The sequence below is a fragment of the Juglans microcarpa x Juglans regia genome, chromosome 4D (genome assembly GCF_004785595.1).
Source record: "Juglans microcarpa x Juglans regia isolate MS1-56 chromosome 4D, Jm3101_v1.0, whole genome shotgun sequence".
NCBI classification, from domain to species: Eukaryota; Viridiplantae; Streptophyta; class Magnoliopsida; order Fagales; family Juglandaceae; genus Juglans; species Juglans microcarpa x Juglans regia.
This window is the reverse complement of record NC_054600.1, coordinates 30,873,614-30,897,885: the sequence shown is the minus strand read 5'-3', so window position 1 is coordinate 30,897,885 and position 24,272 is coordinate 30,873,614. Positions and strand designations below refer to the sequence as shown.

At 37.4% G+C, this 24,272-nt stretch overlaps 1 protein-coding gene across 3 annotated transcripts in view; it reads right to left on the bottom strand.

Moving 5' to 3' along the window:
* Nucleotides 1-24,272, bottom strand: part of LOC121260965 (uncharacterized protein At3g06530) — a 34,845-nt gene that overhangs the window by 4,108 nt on the left and 6,465 nt on the right. For 2 of the 3 annotated variants that reach the window (XM_041163081.1, XM_041163083.1), the window contains 23 exons: nt 24,038-24,112; nt 23,640-23,808; nt 22,445-22,584; nt 22,234-22,326; nt 21,301-21,523; nt 20,965-21,062; nt 20,695-20,847; nt 20,407-20,563; nt 18,799-18,932; nt 18,520-18,601; nt 18,270-18,432; nt 16,972-17,047; nt 16,678-16,851; nt 16,520-16,585; nt 16,318-16,422; nt 16,035-16,124; nt 12,548-12,759; nt 12,223-12,433; nt 11,921-12,103; nt 11,058-11,153; nt 10,893-10,960; nt 10,454-10,802; nt 554-766 (listed from right to left, as the gene is read on the bottom strand). In XM_041163081.1, the coding sequence (XP_041019015.1) occupies nt 554-766; nt 10,454-10,802; nt 10,893-10,960; nt 11,058-11,153; nt 11,921-12,103; nt 12,223-12,433; nt 12,548-12,759; nt 16,035-16,124; nt 16,318-16,422; nt 16,520-16,585; nt 16,678-16,851; nt 16,972-17,047; nt 18,270-18,432; nt 18,520-18,601; nt 18,799-18,932; nt 20,407-20,563; nt 20,695-20,847; nt 20,965-21,062; nt 21,301-21,523; nt 22,234-22,326; nt 22,445-22,584; nt 23,640-23,808; nt 24,038-24,112 (3,330 nt within the window). The remainder of the gene's footprint in view (nt 1-553; nt 767-10,453; nt 10,803-10,892; nt 10,961-11,057; nt 11,154-11,920; nt 12,104-12,222; nt 12,434-12,547; nt 12,760-16,034; nt 16,125-16,317; nt 16,423-16,519; nt 16,586-16,677; nt 16,852-16,971; nt 17,048-18,269; nt 18,433-18,519; nt 18,602-18,798; nt 18,933-20,406; nt 20,564-20,694; nt 20,848-20,964; nt 21,063-21,300; nt 21,524-22,233; nt 22,327-22,444; nt 22,585-23,639; nt 23,809-24,037; nt 24,113-24,272) is intronic. The other variant, XM_041163082.1, reaches the window with a different exon arrangement.

The following is a 24,272-nucleotide window of genomic DNA, read 5'->3' as shown; positions in this document are numbered from 1 at the left end:
ATCAAAGTATAGGTGCAAAATCGATACACTGTAATACTATCAGGGACATAGGAGTTTTATTATGGACCTACAGTAAATATTCTAAGCATTCATTCATGAAAATAAAAATTAAGAACCTCAAATACATTTTTTTAATAGGTAAAAACATTTCAGACCTATTGTTGTCACTTTTGGTTACTATTTCTATCTTCTTTTTTTCCATCTCATCGTCACAAGATCTACTTCAAATTAAAACCAACTTGAATTGTTTTACAATGGGTATCCCATTCTTTACCAAATATAAAAGGTAGCACGAACACACTAAACAAAGTCGCACTTGACTTTCAATTTATGTACTTGGAAATTGACACATTCAAATAATTCAAAATGGTAAGAATGAAGCGAGAAAAAAATTATATTTAGGCATGCAACTGATTTACAGTAAAGCATACTAAGTGCCCTAGGACCCCATAAGTCAACATTAATGATACTCTCCAAGCCTAGTTACAGATGCAAATCCTATTAAACTCATCATATACAAATCATATACAAATGGTCTCATCACAAGGTGTACCTTCCTTTTCACGTTTCCATCTGTATGGCCAAGCAATCTGATAATGCCTTTAAAGTATGCTGACGGGATCATATGCATGGTAATGCACTTCAAGACAGCTCGCAGACACTCCTTTAATTCTTTCCTGATGACAACAATATATATTTCCTTCCTACTAGCATCCACAAGTTGTGAGAGAGAAACAACCTGTTCCATGAGCTCTCCTAGTGTTCTCTGCGAAATTAAAGCATCCATCATCATCGTTGTAATTTTAAATTGCTTGCTACCATAGGTACCCACCCACAACTAAAAAAAAGGAAAAGGCTAAAAAAACTATATATTAGCAGATATGGTTGAGACAGATGTCACAGTCTCAAATTGGCTCATTCAAACATATTCAGAACATATAAAAAACAAACTGATTGTGTTGATCGCCCAACATGCAAAATAATTTATCACCCAAAAACACAAAACATAAAGTGCACAAATCATCTAAATTTTGAAAACTATTCTCACGGCAATCCCAATACGGCCAACGAACCAAAACCGAAAAAGAAAGAAAAGGGATTTCAAAGAATATTATATGATCACCTTCAAGGAATGTTAGTCATAGACACCTTATCATCAAGAGTGCATCTAGATGCTTCAGCTTACCCAATAAGGGACTCATTTTGTCCATATCCATGGAGTTCCATAAGCAACTGAAGAGTTAAGAACCGTGGCTTACAAATGAATTAGTTTTAGTTAGATCCCATTTGGGAAAGTAAGGTTTCCAAATATAGAATTTAAACTTTGAGTAAAGCACTATATCATTCCAGAAGCACAATTTCCTTTTTTTTCGATAAGCAACAAATTTACCAATGATAAAGAAGTACAAGTAGATTCGTTGGGGAGCGTAATCAGGTGTAGAAAACACCAACATAGAAGTTACATTCTAAGATTTAAAAGATCGAGAAAAAAAGAAAAGTAGAACAGTTGCTGATGTAAAACTGTCAGAAAACTTTCCAGAGGAATCCTCTTGGACATATCTACTCCCTAGTAAACCAGTGCTGGGAGCCCTAGAACAATAGACCCTTTCCAGAGACTCATAAAAAGAGCAATTCTCAAAATTTTCTAGTCCTATTTTAGCCTCCAACACACTCTATCCTTGCATAAACCTGGAGTAATTAGAAAGCAAGACCAAGAAGGGATTAACTTTGAATCCCAATCTGTATTTGATCACAAAAATTGAGATTCAAGGTTAAGTGTTAAACAACCCTTTTGATAGGTTAACCCCCCAACCCCCCTTCCCCTCCTCATTCTTCGCCAAAATCCACCATAGTAAGAACTCAACTTCCATCCTACCCCCACAAATAGGTTCCTTTATAAATTCTTGAACCTATTAGCCATAAAAATATAACTACTTAAATAAAAATCACATTTTATTTTCAAAATACTAATTGCTGTTCTTTGGGTGGTGGTGGTGGTGTTCTTATGAGGTATCTGACTTTTTCCAATTCTGCCTTTGTGATATCATCAGTCTACCAATAGCAGCATGCCAGTACTTTGGCACCATGTTTGGTGTGGTGCTTGGGCCCTCAAGAGTGTCAAAGCTGTCCATATTCCTTTCCATATTATTTCCTTGATTTACTCTTCTGTACAATTAGCATAATATTTGACAAATTGTATAGGGATAGAATTAGCATATACTTATTTCTTTCCATGAATAGAATTCTTTGTACAGTTTATATAATAAACAGAAATCTCAAGGCCAGATGATTCAGCCATTTCATACAAACCTGTTTCTTGACAGAGCGCACATTCCCTACTCTATTTCGGATTGCACGTGATAAGGAGGCTACAGTGGCAGATTTGATGGATAGCTCCAACAGTTCATCGGAGTGAACGTCTAATTTCTAAAAGCAGCTCAAGATTGGTAATTAGGAACCATTGCTGATTTTTTCAGCTTTTTGTACACTATGAATATTGGTAATGCCGTGGAGGATAGGATAATATGGACTTTGGCTGGGAGTAGGAGATGCATGGTTACTTATCAAAAAAGGAGACGCATGGTTTGATCCTTTTACAAGAATCTATCAGTTCAACACAGCAACCATTACTAGATTTGAGGATCGGGACCGTTCCTAGATGAGCTTAAGAGATTATTCTTCACCACACTATTTTCTTGGGTTGCTGTCATTGATTTTACCGGGGCTAGTTTTCATACTTCCCTTGTATCCATCACTAGGTTCTAGCTTGTAGCTAGGTGTTCTCTTTGTATGCCTCTTGTGTACTAGGGTTACGCCTACTTTTTTTTTATTGGCACCGGGTGTCCAGAACAGTGTCCCAACTAATCCCAAGAGTGCACAGGCCCTCGGCAAGGAGTTTCCCACAAATGGACCTTGGGTAATTCAAGAAAAAAATCCCCTAGTCCGATGGCCCCTAGAAATTGTCTGCACCCAAGGGGATTTGAACCTTAGACCTAAAGGGAGCATACCCCTAAGCTCAAGGCCTTTACCTATCAAAAGAAAGATTTGGATCTTAACATTCCGCAACTGCCAGATAATAATTAAAAAAAAAAAAGTTCATTCCATTTTAGGATGGTCTTAAATTTATGCAAACTGAAAAAAGGAAACTATGTTTTTTCTAGTTGTAGAATCATGTCTTAAAAAGTTGATGTAGCTAGCCAAAAATAACAAATTAAATATTTCAAAAATATGGGGCTCGTTTCTAAGTGGGATCTAAAAAGTATCCTCCACAGGCTACTATACTTACTTTTAAACACCAGAACAAGTTGTCCTCTCTAGAAAGAAAAATATATATTTTCATGTTATAATTTGCCTTAATTTCTTTGACAAAAAAAAAAAACACGAGCCAAATTTATCACAAAAACAACCTCACAAGATTTTATTTCCAAACTTATTTTCAATGGCCCCACCACTTTTACCAAACCCAATAAAAACATATCTCAAAAACTTTTTTTTCCATCAAAACATACTCTATATGGGCCCATACTTTCCCAGAACCCCATAAAAACCAAAGATAGCTGCTTAAGACCAACTAACGATACTCACAATTCTCCAAAACGTTTTCTGTTGTGGGGCCATACAGGGGTTGCTTTTCTCTAGTTACATGATACTGACTCGTGACTTGTGGGGTCAAAATCAAGTTCTGCAGTCCATTGCGTTTAATTATTTGTCTAGAATGGGTTTCTTAAAACACTCACTGATAGAAACAAAGTGTTTGTTTTATCGTTGGAGGGGGCAAAATGCATTCGTATTATTGAAAGGACTAGGAAGGTGACAAAAGAGATGGTACTAAGCTGGGCCAGTGCACGCTGGTTGGCAAACATTTTGGACGAAAGCTCATTATCGGAGGGCAAGACAGATTTCTGCAAGACGTATCGTGATGGATGCTATCTTTGTTCATCGTCGTTCTAATGCTTTCAGGCATTATATAGAACCAGCAAAATATGGTAGTAGTGGGCATCGAGGACTTTTAGTGATCCCAAAAGCAATAAAGCATGTTCTGTCCATCATCCCAACATACAAGGCTCAAAGCATTGTCTTTCCTCCCGGCAAGGGTGGCAAACAAGGGGAAGGCGAAGCAATTCAAGTCATATGCAAAGGCGAAAATGGGTGGCAGAGGGAGGTGGTGGTGTCATGAGGCGCGGGCTACTCATCGGCGTTGTAGTGAAGTGAAGTAGGGAAGAGCAGTAGGGGAGAGTGTTACCGTTGCAGAGAAGCATGGTCAGAGGTGGTCTGCTTAATGTCGGCTCAATAGAAAGCAAAGAGTAGAGTGTCTTAAAATGCTTGAAGGAGACTTGGGGATTTTGAAGAAGACGGTAGAAGCACTTATGTATAAAGTGGATATTGGCCTGAGCTTGGGCATGGGCCAACCAAAGAAGGGATTAGAGAATTTACATGGATGGGCTGTTTAGCAATGGGTTGAAACCCATCAAGCCCAATAAAGGTAAAAATAAAATTGGATTGGCCCGGACCCACTCAACTCGCGTACCCAGGAAGAAATGGATCCTAAAACAGGTTGGGCCCACTAGCTTCGAGTGGGGCTCAACATCCGCAACCGTGAAAGGGCAGCTGAAAGACCAACAACTTTGGCCAAAGGTGAGACAGAAACTCCCACGGAAACACCTAGGGCTACGTCTGACATTATTTTGCCGGTATCAACGTCAGAAAGTTAGGAGGTAGGTCCGTATGAGATGGCGACAAAGATCCTAGAGCCACCAGGAAGGGCAGAGAATGAAGTGGTGGCACAGAATCGTGCGCCAAGTTATCTAGGTTGATGACCATCTCTGTTGTTGCGAAATTGACAGTACCAGCATCGGAAAAAAGCTCTTAGCCCAAATAATGTTGTCTGTCAAGGAGGGCCAATGCACAGGTGGGGTGCCACAGAAACTTGCACAGGAGTCATCTAGGCTCATGACTAATAGCCTTGCTGTGAAGGTGACAAAACCAGCATCAGAAAATGACATTGTAGCTCAGAACACTCATTGGTCAACTCCGAGATTGAGGAAACGGAAGGGGAAACGCTATGTGTTGTGGGGGAGGCCCAAATGGAAGGAGCCTTGGTGTTATTTGAGTCTGATGGGGGCAGTGGGCAGCAACAGTTTCCAGAAATGGTTATTGAAGGGAGTACGCAGGGATGGGAAGGACAACAAATGATGGGGAACAACCTATTCCCTTGATCTCATTTCAACTCGGCGTATTAGATTGTGTTACTCAAAAAGTTATGGAGATCAAGCATTGTATAGGGATCAACTGCGAGGGTTTCAAAGATGAATTCATGGCATTACTCACAGCTATAGAGGTTGGAGACTCACATCCCAGCTCCGACCCATCTCACATTTCAGCCAAAAAATAAGCAAGAGAACTCAAGAGGCTTACTTGGGCAATAAATGAAGTAGTAGGAGGGAGGAGCTCAAACCGGGGGCGCCTCAAAGGAAGGGCAAAGATGGTCTCTTTATGAAACCAAAAATTATATCATGGAATGTAAAGGGGCTGAATGGGAGTAACAAGCGGCTCCAAATTAGAAACTTAATCCGACAATGGAAGGGAGATATAATTTGTTTACAGGAAACTAAGCTGGAATTTATCACTAGAGAAATAGTTTGAAGCTTATGGAGATGCCATCATGTTGGCTGGAGGTGTTTTAGTTATATATGATAAAAGTGTAGTGGAGAGAATGGATGAATGTGTAGGAGAATTTACCGTGGCTTGCTCATAGAAGATGATTCTGAAAGACAATTATCGTGGGAAGAATCGGCAAGGCTCCTTAGTTGGTGGAAGTTACCAAGCTGTATCGGGGGGACTTTAATGTCACCCAATTCCCAAGTGAAAGATCGGGTGCGTATCACATTTACCCCACAATGAGGGATTATTATGACTTCATTTTTGAACATGATCTTGTGGATATTCCTTTAATTGGAGGCACGTTCATATGATCCAACAATCATAAACACCCATCTTGGTCAAGGAATGATAGGTTTTTGGTAACTCCAGATTGAGAGTTACATTTTCCGAATGTACTTCAAAAATAACTACCGATCATTTCCCTATCATTTTAGATAGTGAAGGCATCTAAGGGGGCACAAGGTATTTTAAATTTGAGAATATGTGGCTTAAACCGACGGTTTTGTAGACAAGATCAGACAATGGTGGTTGTCGTATTGCTTCCAAGGTTCTCCAAGTTTCATAATGGCAAAAAAGCTAAAAGCGCTGAAGAATGATTTAAAGCAATGGAATTGGGAATGTGGCCCACCAGAGGTGCTCTCTCTTGGAGGAGCTACAGGGTTTGGAAGGCAAGGAGGAGGCAATATCTCCCTAAGAGTCAGGTAGTCACGAAACTTGAAAGAGCAACATTGATGGAGGAGATCTCTTGGAGAAAAAAAAAATCAAGGGCACAACAGCTAAATGAGGGAGATAAGTGCACGAAGTTTTCCATTGGGTGGCTAATTCGCATACGAAGAACAATGCAATTGAGGCTTGGATGGTAAACGGTGCCCTTTCATCGGACCAACTAGTCATCAAGAACCACATTGTACAATATTATGAGTACCTTCTCTTAGAACAGTACACAAGGAGACCAAAAGTGGATGGATTAACTTTTAAATCATTAGAACAACAAGGTTCAGGGTGGCTTGAGAGGCCGTTCGAAGAAGATGAAGGCGTAAAGTGATCCATAGCATGGCTAATGACAAGGCTTCAAGCCCTGATGGTAGGTTTGTACAGAAACCAATGCAACCGATCATCGCCGAAGTGAACCGGCCGAAACCATGGGCCGGCCGACCGGGATAACACCGAAACCGACGGCGCCGATTTTCTCCTCCTTTACCGGCCGGTTTTAAACATGTATATAAGTGGTCGGTTCAGTTTCGGTTTTGGACCAAAACCAAACCGAAACAATCGATTTTCACCCCTACCTGATAGTTTTACCATGGGCTTCTTCCAAGTTTGTTGGGAAGTGATCAAGGATAATCTCATGAGGGTGATTCAAGAGTTTCAAGCTACTAAGAAGTTTTAAAAATATCTACATGCTACTTCTTAAAGCTCTCATCCTAAAAAATGGGGTCCGTGAATGTCAGAGACTACCGCCCCAATAACTTAGTGAATGTGGTGTACAAGATCCTTTCTAAAGTCCTAGCGAACATAGAGTGCAATGATGGAGAAGTTAATTTCAAAGCCTCAAAATGCGTTCATCAAAGATTGACAAATTCTTGACTTAGCATTAATTGCCAATGAAGTCTTGGACAAAAGACTCAAATCTAAAGAACCTAGATTATTGTGCAAACTAGACATAAACAAAGCTTACGATCATCTCAATTGGAACTTCTTGCTCTATCTTCTTGCAAGATGTGTTTTGGGGAAATGGTGATTATGGCTTTATTGATATTTCTCATTTGCTTTTTTGAAGCCGTCTTTGGATTGAAAGTGAATCTTGCCAAGTTTGAATTGGTGTTGGTGGGGGTTGTTCCCAATGCGGAGAATTTAGCTCACCTCCTGGATGTAAGGTATATTCTCTACCTATGAAGTATCTTGACTTACCGTTGAGTGCTTCATTCAAATCGCAGGTGATTGAAAAGGTGGAACGTCGATTGGCTTCTTGGAAGAGGTTATACTTGTCTAAAAGGGGTAGGCTTACTCTTATCAAAAGTACCCTCTCTAATTTACCTACATATTTTTTGTCCTTGTTCCCGATCCCTACAAAGGTAGCCAATCGTATTGAGAAGCTACAATGAGATTTCTTGTGGAGTGGGATGGGACACGAATTCAAATTCCATTTGGTGAACTGGTCAATTGTTTGCACACCAATATCTTTTTTTTTTTTTTTTTTATAAGTAATAAGTTATTTTATTGATATAAAGATAGGCATAGTCCAGGTACACTGGAAGTATACATGTGAATACACCTATTTAAGAACTAGAAACAGTTACAAGGAAATCATGGAAGCTGAGACCATTCAAATCAAGAGCAATGACCCACAAAACAAAGTCTTCCAAAAAAAAACTCCTAAACTCTTCCAAGGAGCGCTCATGATCCTCAAAAATTATCACATTTCTTTCACTCCAAATACACCAAAGAATACATATAGGAGCCATCTTCCACACGGCTGCAATCTGTGGTGTCCCAGTGATCTCTGTCCAGCTTGCTAAAAGTTCAACCACCCTACTCGGCATCACACATGCTATTCCCATTTTGCTGATAAAGTAATTCCAGATATCTCGAGCAATATAAAAGTAGATGATCCGCCGTTTCACAAATATCTAGGGGGTGGCTTGGGGATCCGCAATTTGACGAAGTTCAATCAAACTCTTTTGGGTAAATGGTTGTGGTGGTACCAGTAAGAAAGGGGGGGCCCTATGGAAGTCCGTTATAGAATCGAAGTTTGGGGAGAATGGTGCTCGAATGTGGTACGGAACCATATGGGGTGGGTTTGTGGAAATACATTAGAAAAGGGCGGGAGACTATCTTAAGCCATGCACATATTGAAATAGGTGATGGTTCTGGAGTCAAATTTTGGCACGACAAATGGTGTGGTGAACAAAGCCTCAAAGAAACATTCCCTGACATTTTTTACCTTGTACGGGTGAAGGATGCTTCAATAGTTGATCTCTTGTTCTTCTCTCACGGCTCCCCCCTCAATGGAATGAAGATTTTACTAAGGTTGCACAAGATTGGGAGTTGGAGGTTATCACCAAGTTCGGTTGGAGGTTATCACCAAGTTCCTACTATATTCTGCCAGGTTGACTGAGGGCACCATAGATAAGATCAGTTGGAGCCCCTCCACAAAAGGCAGATTCACAGTTAGATCATTCTACCAAGTTCTAACTAGCCAGGGCATGACATCTTTTCCATGGAGAAATATATGGAAGATGAAAGCCCTTTAAATGCAGCTTTTTTTGTTTGAACAGCATTCCTACACAAGATTCTTACTACAGACAATCTGAGGAAACTTCAAGTAATGGTGTTGGACTGATGTTGCATGTGTAAGAAAAATGAAGAATCAGTAGATCACCTGCTTCTAATTGGGAGGTGGCCAGGACCTTGTGGGATGATTTTGTTGTGGGAATAGGATTATCTTGAGCCATGCCTCGTAGACTAGTGGATTTTCTAGCAAGTTGGAGAGGACTCCAAGGCAATCCTCAAGTGGTAGCAATATGGAAGATGGTCCCTATAAGTATGTGTTGGTGCATTTGATGGGAGCAAAATGATAGAAGTTTCGGAGATCACGAGAGGACAATGGATGAGTTTAAAGTTCTCTTCATTAAAACCTTGTTTTTTGGGCGGGGGTCCTTGATTTTAATGGTTTAAATGTCCATGATTTTCTACTTTCGGTTGTAAAACCTAGTTAGGTATTTCTCATGTATACTTTCTGTGTACTTGGGCTATACTTCCTTGTAAGACCTCACTCCCCACGGTTAAGAATAAAGTCATTTTTACAAAATGGAGGGATCTAGAGTGCTATTGGTGGGTGCGATGCATATCGACTTCAACCTGGGGGCTTGTTTTGATTCTAGAGGAGGAGGTGGTTTGCTACGAAAAAATATAACAACATGATCTATTGTAACGTGATCACCCAAGGCGAGAGCGAGAGAGAGAGAGAGAGAGAGAGAGAGAGAGAGAGAGAGAGAGGAAAGCTTAAAATACTTAAATACATTATCCTATTAGGTTCCATGGATGAGACCTAAGGGCTCTACTGTGGGGCAGTTCCCCCCGTCATCAAAATAATAATAATAATAATAATAACAATAATGATAACTAGAGTTAAAATTACACATCTTACTAATAGAATTTGACAAAATTCATAATAGTAATATATAAACAATAAAATATTTTTTATAATATTTTAAGATATAAATAAATTAATTTATTATATAGTCTAATATAGGATCCACATGATACAAACCTCAATAAATAATAGCCCATTAGCTTATCCAAAATGGTCCATTAAGCCTAATTTAGACCCAATAAAATTATCAATATTAAATCCCTAATAATATTGGGATTGGATTGTTACATTCCTTTTCTTATGAATATAATTCTTGATTACCTATCAAAAAAAGGATATCTAAACACAGAATGGAAACCCCAATGGTATAGATATCTAAAGCAAAACAAGTCTTTGATAGGTGACGACTGATACTAGTCAATTTTGGATTAGTATTTTGGGTCAGTTCGTTTTCAAGAGGATTTACCATCCCAGCCCTCAGGAAAGATATGATTTGAACTATTATGTGAGCCCTGAAATATTGAATGGTGGTATACTTAAGTGAATAACAGGATAGCAAAGTACAATGAAAAGTTGCAGATGATGACAAAATGTAAGCAAGAGGTTCCTGAAGAATAAATCCAAGGCCTTCTGAACAAACAATTAATGATTCAGAAAGCTATAGTAAAGGGAGTGAAAAAGCTAAATGATTCGTACCTGAATATCATCTGAATCTTCCCCCGATTCAAGCTTGACAGCGAACTCTGGACCTTCCATTTTATGTACAGTGAATTGCAAAGCGAATAGCAATTCCATAAAAAGTTCTTGGCACAGATTACCTTTCCCTATTTGTTGAAGCAGCAGAACAAGAGCTGGAAGCCATATCAGGCATGAATATTGCTCACAAATTTGAAATGCAAAGTCATACTCCCACTCTTTGTGCATCAATACTGTGAAATTCTCTGAATCGCACAAGTTTTTAAGGCAAGATAATCCTTTCCTTGAAACCAATGAACGAAATAGAAGAACAAGCAATGAAGCCAGGCTACTATGTTCTCCCAGAGTCCTGTGGAGGAGCACGTCAACTTAAGCAGGAAATGAAGAACCAAAAAGACAACTAGAGTTATAAAAAAACATTATAAAAAACTGATGATACCTTAATAAGTATACAACAATTAGCAGCCTTCTGTGCTCAGCTACTTCAGGCAGCACCTTCAAAAAAACCTTTAGGAAAAACTCAACCAAATTAGAACACTATCCTAGACATAATTATAGCCAGTGGAGCAGAAGAGATGATGACAGCTAAAGACAGATAGTTTACTTGAAGTAATTTGTCCACGTTATGTGTCTTAGACAGCCAATATGGAACCAATGCAGATATAAGATCCTCAAATACACGCTGAGAATGATTGTCAATCTGCAGACAGATTAGAAAGATTACGTGATTAGTACAGATCAAAGATTGAGGGGAGGTTTGGATTGTGAGTTGAGATGAGATGAGATGAGATGAGATGAAAGTTGAATAAAATATTGTTAGAATATTATTTTTTAATATTATTTTTGTTTTGGGATTTGAAAATGGTGAATTGTTTATTGTATTTTGTGTGGAAATTTGGGAAAGTTGTAATGATTAGATGAGATGAAATAAGATGAATTGAGATGCTCTCTCAATCCAAACAGCCCCTTAGTCATCCCAGATAGGATGCCTTCCAATCATTGTTTTACTAAATGCCATCCCCTCTTCCTATACACAAGGAGTGAAGGGTGAGATAATAGGTACAATCCCATATGGATGTGTAAGTTATGTTTTCCAGTAGATTTTTTTCTTTTTTCTTGTAAAGAGAAGGGAATTTCATTTAAGAACCTAAGGGAATTTAATTAAGAACCTAGGTAGAGTAAGCCGGAGCTGGCCAACCAACCGTACCTACTTTATTGTACATTATACATCAGGCAACTAAAACTGTTAAGGTTGAAATTGAAAGCTTGTGAAAATATCTAATATGCTGTTCAAAAAGTCCCTAAGCTTTCATAAAATTTGTATTTTTTCCTCTATATGAGTACTATCCAGGTAACGGGGCATTGATCCAACAGACATACCATGTTTAGTCAAAAAATTAAAATAAAATTAGCATTGGTACATTGTAATCTATGCCAAAAAAAAAAAAAACAAATATATCAACAAACCTGGGATACGGTGGATTCTCCAATGATACTAAGAATATCTAGTATATGCTCCAAAACTTTTTCTGGGACGACCTTTGCTACAGAGGAAATAAGTGAAAATACATGGTTACGGGTGACTCCATCTTTTGCAGAATTGGCACACTCGACCAACAACTTGATGTTTGTTTCATGTATGATGTCACCCTGCAAGGAACATGAGCCAAGCATAATTAAAAAAAAGAGGAATAAATAATGGGAGAGTAATAGAGACTGTTAGCATCACCAAATGATGTTTTCCAAATCCAGAAAAATGGGTGGCACACCTTAAGTGGAACAGCATTGACAAGTGAAGCACAAATATCTTCCAGGAATACTAATAGTGTCTGCTGAATGTAACACATTGCGCTAGACATGGCCTGAGAAATGTTGGGTGATACTTGGATCACCTTTTCATCCTGGATAAGAGTGCCTTGTATCCATTCATCTGAAAAGACTTTGCCAAGAAGCTTAAATAAGAGTCCTACAAGAGAATCCCTGCAACCAGTAGATTGAATCAATTTAGGCTTAGAAAGTATATGCATCAGCATTTGCTCCAACACCACCAGCAGAATTTTACCAAATCCGAATTAGAAACATCAAAAAGCAGACCTGTTTGCAATGTCTTTCTTCAGTAGCAAAACATCAAGCAGAGAGCTGAGTAAAGACAGTGCATCTCCTCCTTTACATATCACGTTATGAGGAAGGTTTGACCTACTACGCTCAAGTAACTTCTTCTTCTTCTTTCCATATGCTGAACTAATTATGAGACTTTCCTGACTGAGAATAAAATTGAGCATCTGACCAACAGAGGAACAGGTTATCTGCAAAATCCAAAGGGAATCATTTTCCTTCACATCACTAAAACAAACTAAAAGTAAATTCCCTCCAAAAAACTCGCCAGCATATTTAATTAGATATTTTCTTTTTGATATATTTAATACAATATAATAATCAAAAAAGTAATAATCAAAAAAAAGAAACAAAGCAACATCTTGCACACTCACACTCTATATAGCATGCAAGACAATTATGTTGCAATTATAGAAAAGTTTACAGCACTTAAGTTTAGATCGGTAAGATATGAAACCATTCCCCTTTTTTTTTTTTTTTTTATAAGTAAGAAACTTTATTGATGGAATGAAACTAGGCACAGTCCATGTACACAAGAAGTATACAAAAGAGACACCTAATTACATTCTAGAAAGTTAAAACAAAAGCAAGAAATCATGGGCATTCCCTCCCTTTAATACAATAGCAGCAAACCATTGGACTAAAGAAAATACAAAAAAAATCCATAATTCCCCCATAGTTCTCTCCTTCTTGTTGAAACACCTCTCATTGCGCTCCATCCAAATACACCACAATAGACACAAAGGAACCATCCTCCATGTTGCTGCTAGTTGAGGGCAATGATGCTTCCTATTCCAACATGCTAAGAGATCACCACACTCTTGGGCATGACCCAAGACAACCTGGCTCAACTGAAAATACCCGCCCATAATTCCCTTGCCACCTCACAATACAAAAATAGATGCTCAATTGATTCGCTATTGTTTTTACACATGTAGCACCACTCCATCACAATCACACCATGTTTCCTTAAATTATCAGCCGTCAAAATCTTTTCTAGAGCTGCTGTCCAAGTAAAAAATGCAACTCTAGGGGGTACGGGGACTCTCCAAATACCCTTCCAAGGAAACCCATTGGGCTGGTGTGCTGCCAGCACCTTATAGAAAGATTTAACTGAGAATTTCCTGCTCCCCGAGTGTTTACACCACATGCCATCTCGCCCATTTCCACCTATCTTCTTGGAATAAAGAAAGCTGTAAAAACTCACTATTTCATCCACCTCCCAATCCTGCACGTTTCTGGATAAGATCATATTCCAATGTACATTACCGTTAGCTCGACTCATTATATCCGAGACAGCTGCTTGCTGATTTGCCGCCAATCTGAATACTCCAGTAAAAACAGAAAATAAGACTCTCTCACCACACCATACATCGAACCAAAAGCTGATTCTTGTACCCTCTCCCACCTCAAAAATAGTGTGTTACAAACACCTTCCACCCTTTTGTAATAAATTTCCACAAGCTCACCCCATAGTTACCCCTACCCTACTTGGAACACCAACCCCCTCCCCCCATTCACAACAATACTTCCGGTCAATAACCAATCTCCATAGCAATTCCCCTTCCGATTGGAATCTCCACAGCCACTTCCCATGGAGAGCTTTATTAAAAAAGAATAAATTATGCACCCCCAAGCCTCCCATCTCCTTCAGGCAGCACACTTTTTGCCAGCTCACTCAATGGAATTTCTGCGCCTCTCCCATTCCTCCCCACAAGAAGGCCCTAAACATTTTTCGATCGATTGGCCACACCCACTGATAAAGGGAATAATGAGAGAGTATGTAGGATGATTTGAGAGAGTACTTTTGATGAGAGTTAGTCTCCCCCCTTTTGAAAGGTAGAGCTGCTTCCAACCCACCAATCTTCATTCTACCTTTTCTACCACCCCATCCCAAATATTTTTTTGCCTTGAAAGAGGCTCCCAAGGGTAATCCAAGGTATTTCATAGGAAGAGAGGCCACTTTGCACCCCAACAACTCTGCTAGATGATTGATATTATCCACCGCCCCTACTGGGACCAATTCCGACTTTCCCAGGTTCACCTTGAGCCCCGAAACGGCTTCAAAGCACAAAAGAACAGCCCTTAAAGCTTGAAGCTATCCATTCCTTTTTTTATCAATGGCAAGATATGAAACCATTCTGAAACACAAACAATCCTATTTCCTTTTGGGTCGTGCTTTTGCTCCTAATATATGTGATCTTTCAAGCCCCAAAAAACCAAAACAAAATGGTCCCTAACTTAAGAATTTTAACATTGAATAAAATTCCTTAAGATTTTTGTGTGGAAATATGCACCATGGACAAAGAAACAGGGAGGTTCAGCAATCTCGATATCTTTTTTTTTTTTTTTTTAAAGGAAACAAACAAACAAAATGTCTAAAGGAACAGTAACAGTATGACAATCCTTTTATCAGCAAAGATTCCACATGTACAAGCTTCTTTTCACATAAGCATAAGAAGCAAACCCTCAGATAGCTAAATTAATTTTGAGTAGTTCTAGGATGTGCGGTTAAGCTGGCATAAAAAAACTAGCCTGAAGATCAAGGGAATAAAGGGCTCTGAGTACCCATCTATTTCGTCCAATCATTAAAAATCAATCCACATATTGTAAATCAACATCAACGTTAAACTACTGTGAGGAATGGGGTTAGCATGGGTAATGCCCATAAGGGAGGTAGATCTCTTTGCAAGTTGTAAGGGTTTATACAGCAATCCACAAATTATAACAGTGTGGATGATGGCCACCATATGTCTTTTCTGGTACATTTTGAAGGAGAGGAATGGTCGGAACTTCGAAGATCAAGAAAGGAAAAGGATGAACTTAAACATCTTTTTTCATAAAACAAAATTCCTTTGAGCATTAGCTATAGATTTCAATGGACTAAGCTTTCATGATTACCCAGTATCTACTACTACCTCTAAACTAGGTGTCCTCTTGTATAGTCCTGTATATCTGGGTTACACCTATACTTTATTATTAACAAAAGTTTTTATAGCTTCTCAAAAATAAATCACAGTCGACTCTCCAACAAAAGTGATTTACAACTAATTTGATCGAGCTTCGGACTTTTCAGAACCATTTCACCCGTAAACTGGCAGTAAGAAGGACTTCAAAAGCACCAAGATTTCCTTATCCGTTTTGCTCATCAGAGATGAAGCCTGACTCACCTCATTCAGGCACGGAGTTCTCATAATAATTTTTTTTCAATGTGTTAATTTCCATTATATTCTTATGAATACTAATTCATTTTCTCCTCAGAGGTTGGTCATCATGATCATACTATGAAATTAAATTGCATTCTCCTTCAGAGCGTCAAATAACAGTCCAAAATTGAAGTAGAAGCTTAAGCAAAAGCAAAAATGTTCTACCAGCAGATTTAAAATACTTGATAAGTGGTGCAATAACAAAAATTGCTGAAGGTACTCCAACAAAGAAAAGAAACTGATTAAAGCAAGAGACAAACATTTAACCGCAGCAAGGCATCTCTGGTTGCATTTTGTACATCACCATTAGCATGCCTAAATAAGAACACTAGTTGATAAAACAGACGCTCCTGCTTGGAACAAAAAAGCAAAATGACAGATTTCAGCCATAACAGGAATAAAAAGTATTTTATATTAAAAAAAGAGCATAGGAGAGAACATACATTGTTGTTCCATGATTACATAAAGTAGTTAAAGAAAAATATTGAGACTCAATAGGATTTCCAAGCAATACATGGGTCCCTGTTAATGAGTAAAAGTCACCTGTACATCATTCTGCAACCCATTGTAAAGATGACAATTGAGCTTTTTTAAAACAGTGATAATAGGCAGTATAACAGCTGGGTCTTCTGAAGCCATGCTGTCCAACTGAAGAGTCCAACACCACACCAGATGTCATTACATCAAGGCAACAGAAATATCCAGAATATAGGAACAAATCTTAAACAAGTTGCAACCAACTTACTTGCAATGCCTTCAATAAATAATCTTCAAAAGCATATTCATCAAGAAAAGAGCTCGAAGCACAGCTCTATTTAACAAGACGATGAAGTCCAAATTAAACACAGAGAAAGACAAAGGGAAGCAGAAATTCACAAACATTCAGAACCATATTTAACTTACCTCCAGAAGAAGACATAGGATCTCAATCTCATTTTTCAACAATTTCTGGCAAGACTTGTCCGGTTCAAAGTAATATTGACTGCGTCTTTCCAAAAGTAAAGATAAAAAGGACTTGACATCCTTAATGTGCATAACAGCACTGCCCATTCCTTTGAGTAAAGATAGAATCATTAGCTGCATATGACATTCAAGTCCCATTTAATTTTATCTCCCCCCTACTAAAAGCATCTAGAGAAGGTCTACATAAATGAAATAATAAACATGGAATTATGGTGATAAAAGATAGTGTGAAACCTTCCCATAATCAGAAAGTTTGAGAGCAGAACCCAAAATAAAGGCAAGAATATTTTCTTTTGTAGATTGATCAAACCTGTCAAAGAAGGTTGGGGAATAAAAAACTAGGATTAGAATATGCTTATTAAAGGACATTAGTTAAAAACTAAATACTTGGAAACTGTTCTTGAAGGACAGAGAAAAAATGATATGATCATCTATAAAAATAAAAAATAAAAAATAAAATACTCCTCAAAATATTATTGATAAAAAAGTTCATTTAAAAACCATTACAAATGCATGATGAAAAAGTTTCTACTTTCCAAGCAATAAATCCATAAGATGTAAAAAGAGGGAGAGGGAGAGGTGAAGAGAGAGAATTTCAATTATAAGCTCCACAGCTCAAAAGGCGAAAGGCATTATGAAGGAACCAGAAACACGACATGAGAAATATTAATGAAGATCATACCTTTTTTTTTTACAAATATTAATGAAGATCATACCTAAGATCAACAGATGCAACATAGTAATTTGGCCACTAAAAGATGAACTAAAGCAACCAACTCACATCCTAAACCCCAAGGCAGCTGCTAACTAGGCATCACAATCCAAATTGTGCACACTTTTGCTCCAAAATGATAAACTTGCCAAGACTTCGTTTTATTATCCTAGTTGCATCTTTTTATCACGCAACACACAAGAATCTTAAAATAATTGAATATCAAGTATTGGGGCAGGCTAAAAAAAAAGGAAACAAACATCAAGAGAAAAACCCAACACCTCCCCCCCCCCCCCCCCCCCAAAAAAAAAAAAAAGTTATCAGAGTACTAGCAGAAGAGGTGCCTAATTGTCCACATCCTCAGACTCATACACATTCTATTTTTTTATATAAGTAAACAATAAGACTCATACACATTCAAAATATATGAAACCCAATACATCCCTCAATCAAGAAAATTGTTAATTTGTAAGAAAAATGTTAGTATAAACCATATATACCCCTCACACTAGAAACTACTAAAATTGTTGTAGTAAATAAAATTAAGCAGTATCCAGCAAAGGAATCGTATTCTTTCATGGGAGAAGTACTTCTGAACTTGTATTGATGAATAACAACCATGGGGGACCTTCGATTTAAATCTTAAATTTTGGATGTTAAGCATCCTTAGTCGTACACATCTCAAGGAGAACAGTAAAAAGAATCCGCCAAATAAATAATTCCAAAATCCAACCGAAAAGGCAACAACATAAACAGAAAAATCATATATATATTATATAAACTAAGTTTTATATAACGACAGCATTTCATAGGTACCTACCTCTGTTGAATACTTTGAGGCACTAGAAGGCTACAGGAAGATGAGCTAAGCAAAGATTCTAACAATGATGGCAAGAATTGTTTATCTGATAGTATAAGCCTTTTTTGTTGAACCATCAAGCCCAAAAGTTCACCAAGAAAATGACTCCAAATACAATTATTCCCTGCCAATGAATAGATTGAGAATATGACCATACTAGAGCAAAAAATAGAGAGATCTTATAACAACTTCATTGCGACAGCAATGATACCATTTTTCTTGCTAGAAAAGTCTGCACGAGCCCATAGTGCATATAGTCCTTCCATGCAGTTCATTGCAGCAACCTTTATATCCTAAAAGGAAAGACAGTGGATCCTAAGGAATCAGAACCTAATAATACGCATGCACTCAATGAAACAACTGCAGGAGGTAAATAATTGCCAGCTACAGTAGAAATATTTAAGAAACCCCTTTCCTAAAATCTAGAAACTCAAAGTTGCCACAGCAATGAAAATAAATGATACTAAATAATGGTAATTGACATTGATACCTGGTTATCACTGGTCAATGGTACAAGAACTGAAGGAAATTCAGCAAAAAGTTCAATTGGCAATCTATCTTCCGAATGAAAGCAAAGGAGTGCAAAACAGCGGAGACTCTCAATTTTGACAGCAACAGGAACACCTACAAAAAGGAATAGCCAGCATAGGATCAATGTGAAGGCAAATTGATTCAAAATAAAATATTCAAAGAATCAGAAAATGCCTCAAAAATATAAAACTTCCAGAAAACAAATTATCTTCATCAATCAAATGATTGACTGAAAAAAGGGTTAAATACTAAAATGGTCTATGCAGTTTGGCCTTTAGATAAACTACTCCTTAACTTTTAATTTTGAACTTTTTCATCGATGTACTCTCAACTTGGATCATTTTGATCCATCCGCTGCACATCCATGAGACCCAATAATGGAAATGGAACCCACTCATAAGCCGCATCATAGCCAATAAAAATGCACCGCGTGTTGCAACAAATAAAATTATAAAATATCAAAAAAAATTTAAATAAAATAAAAATTTAAAAACCCAAAAAAAAATCAAAAAATATTTTTGATTTAATAAAATAAACTTTCAGATCAGAAGCGGGAGGTTCCCCTTCCCCTCCCCATCAAAAAAGTTTTTAATATATATTATTTTTATATGTTGTGACACTTGACGCATTTTTATTGGTGATGATGTGGCTTATGAGCCACGTGGTGAGGGTTCCATTAATGGGTCTAACGGAACAACCAAAACGATCATAGTTGAGAGTAATAGATAAAAAGTTCAACAACTAAAAGTCAGAGAATAATCTGTCTGAATTTGACTACTTTAATAGTTAATAGAAAAAATACAAAAGATTGGAGTACCAAATAGCTCGGAGAAAAAACTCAAATTATTAAATATCATGCTAAAAACCTGCAACAAGTGCACTAAAAAAATGACAACATGCCCATTGGCCTTCATTTTTCTCCAAGTAAAAACAATGATATAGAAAGTGTTCAATTTTGGATGACGCGTGCTTTTTCACGTCTTCATCTTTACTAGCAGCAACAGCGTAGAAACTGAAAAAAGTGAAGTACTGAGGACTTCGACTTAAAAAAAAGGTCCATAAGCCCAAGAATATTGCAAAAACAAAGTAGTTATACCAACTCTCTCAAGTGCTGCATTCATATATCCAGGAAGTCATTTTTATGCCCATTGATTGGATCACAACTCAAAAGATTCTTACTTTACCTTTCCTGGAGTTTTGGGTTTTTGTATTTTTTGTAGTTATCCTCAATATTTTTTAATTTTTCAGTTTTCACCCTTTCTACTTCCCCTGTACCAAGCTTGACCATGTGTTTTTTCTCACTCACTCAATAAAAAAAATCATGGTTCAACACATTGTGAAGGTTCGATTTAAGCCAGAAAGTTCTGTATGTACAACAAAAGAGGTAGATATAAACACCAGGAAAAGCAGCAATAACAACTAGAACTGAAGAATGGGGAAAAACCAGCAGCGAATAAGCAAGCCAAGGTAAGCAAATGACAGAAAGAGCAATGGTGACAGAGAATGTTATTTGAGGTGAATGGAAGAAGAAGAAAGCAAGTACTAAAAGGAGAATCCATATAAGCACCTTCTTCTGTAAAAAATCTAGAAAGAAAATGTGCAGGAGCTGTCTTGCACCTAGTGACAAGGTAATTAATGTGTTCCTTGAAAACATCCTTAAACTGAGAGGTAGCAAAAAAAATGAACAAATCTTGAAGCCTGAGAACCCATTTGTCATCAGCATCCTGCAATGATCATAAATATTCATATCCAGCACTGAAAACTTAAAAATCCAGCAATGATGTCAAAGACTACTCACCAGAGCAGCCTTAGAAGACAAGAAAAATAAACAGCCAAAGAAAGAAATATCACTAACCGTCAAGTCATCTCCATGTACTGTTGATATCAACTTCTCCAGTAACCTCCAAAATATGCAAATCAGGATCTTTGTATTTAATGCTCTGAGATTAGAATCAAACATCTGCTCTAAAAATCTTTTGCAATCCCAACTTAGAATTTCTGGATTGAACTGTTAATCAAATAAGGAAGACAGACCAAACAACCAGAAAAAATTAGAATTCAACTCCATCAGGATGAACACAGAATCTAACAACAAAATCCAACTGCTATTAATTTTCTTTCCTACCTCTTCCATGGAAACATCAACCAGAGACTCCAATGCTTCCAACTCTCTCTTCAAAACTGGATAGCAAGCTTCAAACAGTACTGAAAATTGACCACTTTCTAACAAACAAGAAAATACATAGATCAGAATCCCAGATTCATCAAAAAAAGCATTAAATACAAAATTAAATAAGAAAAACCAGTCTTGCAAAATTAAATAAGAAAGACATGCATCAGTTACTTGATAGAAGAGTAAACATCGCAAACCAGTGATTATGCTGTGGAACGCCACAGCGACATGGAATGAGTAGCATTTGAGTACTTGCAGAAAAAAAGTAGAAGTGGAGAGAGAACGTACTATTATGCATCATAAATGATTGCATCAGCATTAAAAAGAAGAGTGTCTTCGACGACTCGAAATCATAACTGCTACTGATAAGCCAAGCCAAGTTTTCCTCAGGGTTCATCAAAAAGGTCTCCGCCAAACTCGTAATCGTCTTCATGTTAATTGAAGAAAGATTTCCAGGTTGCGATGGCTGCACTTCATATGCAACTTCATGAAAACTAACCATACAACTTTCCTAATGGGAGAAAATATAAATTAAAAGAAAAAATGGTAAAAAAAGAAAAATATATATTAGATGAATATGGATCAGAAAAATTGTATATTACGCAAGTAGAATGGTACCATGGGGATGTCTCAGGAATCCACCCCAGCCATGAGTCCATATTATTATGAAACACAGTCCAAGCCTAATGAATGAAATTTTGAAATTGAGTAGTTCAAGATACGGAATGTTTTTTTGACACGGGACTGTTCTCTTGATAGACAATTTTTATGTCAGACTTTTGACACAGACATTGAGCCAGACACATGTTTCAAATCTCCAAAATTGGTCAAGCCTATTTATATAAAGCCAAATTTGTTATGCCTTCTTGTTTTGGAAGTTGACTAGACAAAAGTTTGGAAATAGAATATCAAAACACCCATAGTCCTTCACTATTGTAGGCTTATATATCTTCTCATAGACAAAATTGAATACAAACAATAAACGAAAACGAAGCATATAGGCAAACACATATAGAAACTCCTTCTCTTGTCTTTTACTCACCACTTCCTAACTCTTGCAACACACATGCACAGATGAGTCAATATTTTCCCTTGTACGTGGAAAGCCAAGAATAATTGGAACATTAAAATTACCCACAAACTCTTCGCACAGGTGTTTTGGCAAAAATAAAGACAACTGGCATAATGGAGTGAACAGAATCTCACAAGTATATAATTTACCGTTTTTGTTCTGGAGGCACCAGAAAGATCAGAGAAAAGTGGCCATTTTACTTCCTTGGCTAATTGTAAAGCTTTCAAATTCAGTATCTGTGTCTGTAGGTAGTAAGATAGAAAAATCAAACACCAAAGACAGAGAAACATAAATAATATGCTACATGGAAACCAAAAAAAATCAACCACCAAACACAGGTTCAACACAGAAAAACAAAACCTTTGGTAGAATTAAGAGTAAAGGAAACAGCATGGCAGAAAATGTCTTCAAGCCATCATCATGATGATGGATGTTTGAGTTGGCATTATTCAGGCAAGCAACAGCAACATCAGCAGCTAGATTAGTTTTATCTGATGAACCTACAAATGGGAACAGAACAAGAAATGAGACATGTAGGTTCATAATGAGCTAGCTTCTACTTTAAGAATCTCCAAAATCCAATTATTAAAGAGCCAATTCTGTTCATCCTTATTCTCTATGAGTAACCATTCTGTAGATCCTAAATGTATAGCTCCGTTGCTTACAGAAACTTTTCCTCAACGGTGTGCAGGCCAAAGGTTCAAATTGTATAATTTGATATACAAAACCATGGAAGAAAATAAAAGCATAAATTCATTTAGACCCCAAACATGTCCAACTTAGGGATGCCAATTTTTTGGCCAGAAAAACCATGCATTGCAATATCTTTCTCAGCATCACATAACTACAAAAAAAATTTATCCGCAAACAATATTTTATTGATGACATAACTACAATATGAGTTGACTCCGCCTACACTCTCAATCATACTAATTATTGCACCTCTATCCAGTCAATTCGTCAATGCTTCCTTAATTAATTTCTCCTCCAAAAGGGAATCATAATACCTAGCAATCTCTTGTAAAATAAGACATGATACACCAGCTTTCTAAAAATAAACAAAGACACGTCAATTGAAAACCACAATCCTGATGTAAGCCTTCTAAAAGCAACATATAAGGTGGCTTTTTAGTTCATATTTGTATCACGGTCTAACAATTGGGGAATTGGGAGGGGACCACAGCTACTATCAAAACTAGACACAAATAAGAAATAGAATCAAAACTACCAATCTAGGCAAGTGAGTCCAGAACAAATAGACCGCCCATGGAAAGCCAATGAAATTAGTATCATATGTAGGCTTTACCACCTTTCAAATCAACATTTAGACAGATGTTTTTTGGATACATAAACATTTAGACAGATGTAAACAGGAGCTAATTCACTATGGTGACACTGAAGTCCAAAACCTAAAATTAGATGCCAAACATCATCGAGTGCATAATGTCAGCCACCAATTATAGCAGAAGAGAACCATATAAGTGCACTGGCTGAGATAGTGAACATATAGAACAAAACAATTCAGGCCAGATCATTTATTACATGTCAAACTCACCCGACATCAGAATGCCAATGCATCTTTTAAGCACATTCTGCAATTCTTTAAGAAGATCGTAAGAAGTAATCATATCCGACAATCCATCTAAAGATAGAACTGCCTGAACCACAGTTAGATCATCATCGTGAAGCTGCCGTAATACTGCATCCTGAATAGTTACAAGGCTCTGGTCCACAAGAGAAAAGAAAATTATGAGCAAAATATTTTGAATGTGGAATCAGTATACAAAGGTATAATACATTGATATGTGGAAATGATTTCAAAAAACCCTCTTCCCCCCCCCCCCCCCCCGGGGCGCCTTTTTTCTCTCTTTGTATGCATGGCACAATGGAAAACACATGCACACAAGAAATGTATATATCACATGCATATATATGTCAGAGACTAGAAAATACCTGCGAATCAACAGCTTTGGATTTAAAAAGCCCAGAGGATTTTAAACCAGACAATGTCGCACATCTGACTGCAGCCTACACCACATTATAGATGGATAAAAAGACACTACAACAAATATTGATAGGAAAAAATTCTGATAAAAATAAAGTAAAAGCATTACCAAAGCAAGCAATCCCAAACTTTTTTATCGCTAAAGCAGCATTTTACCGATAAAAGAAATAGGCATGGCCCAAG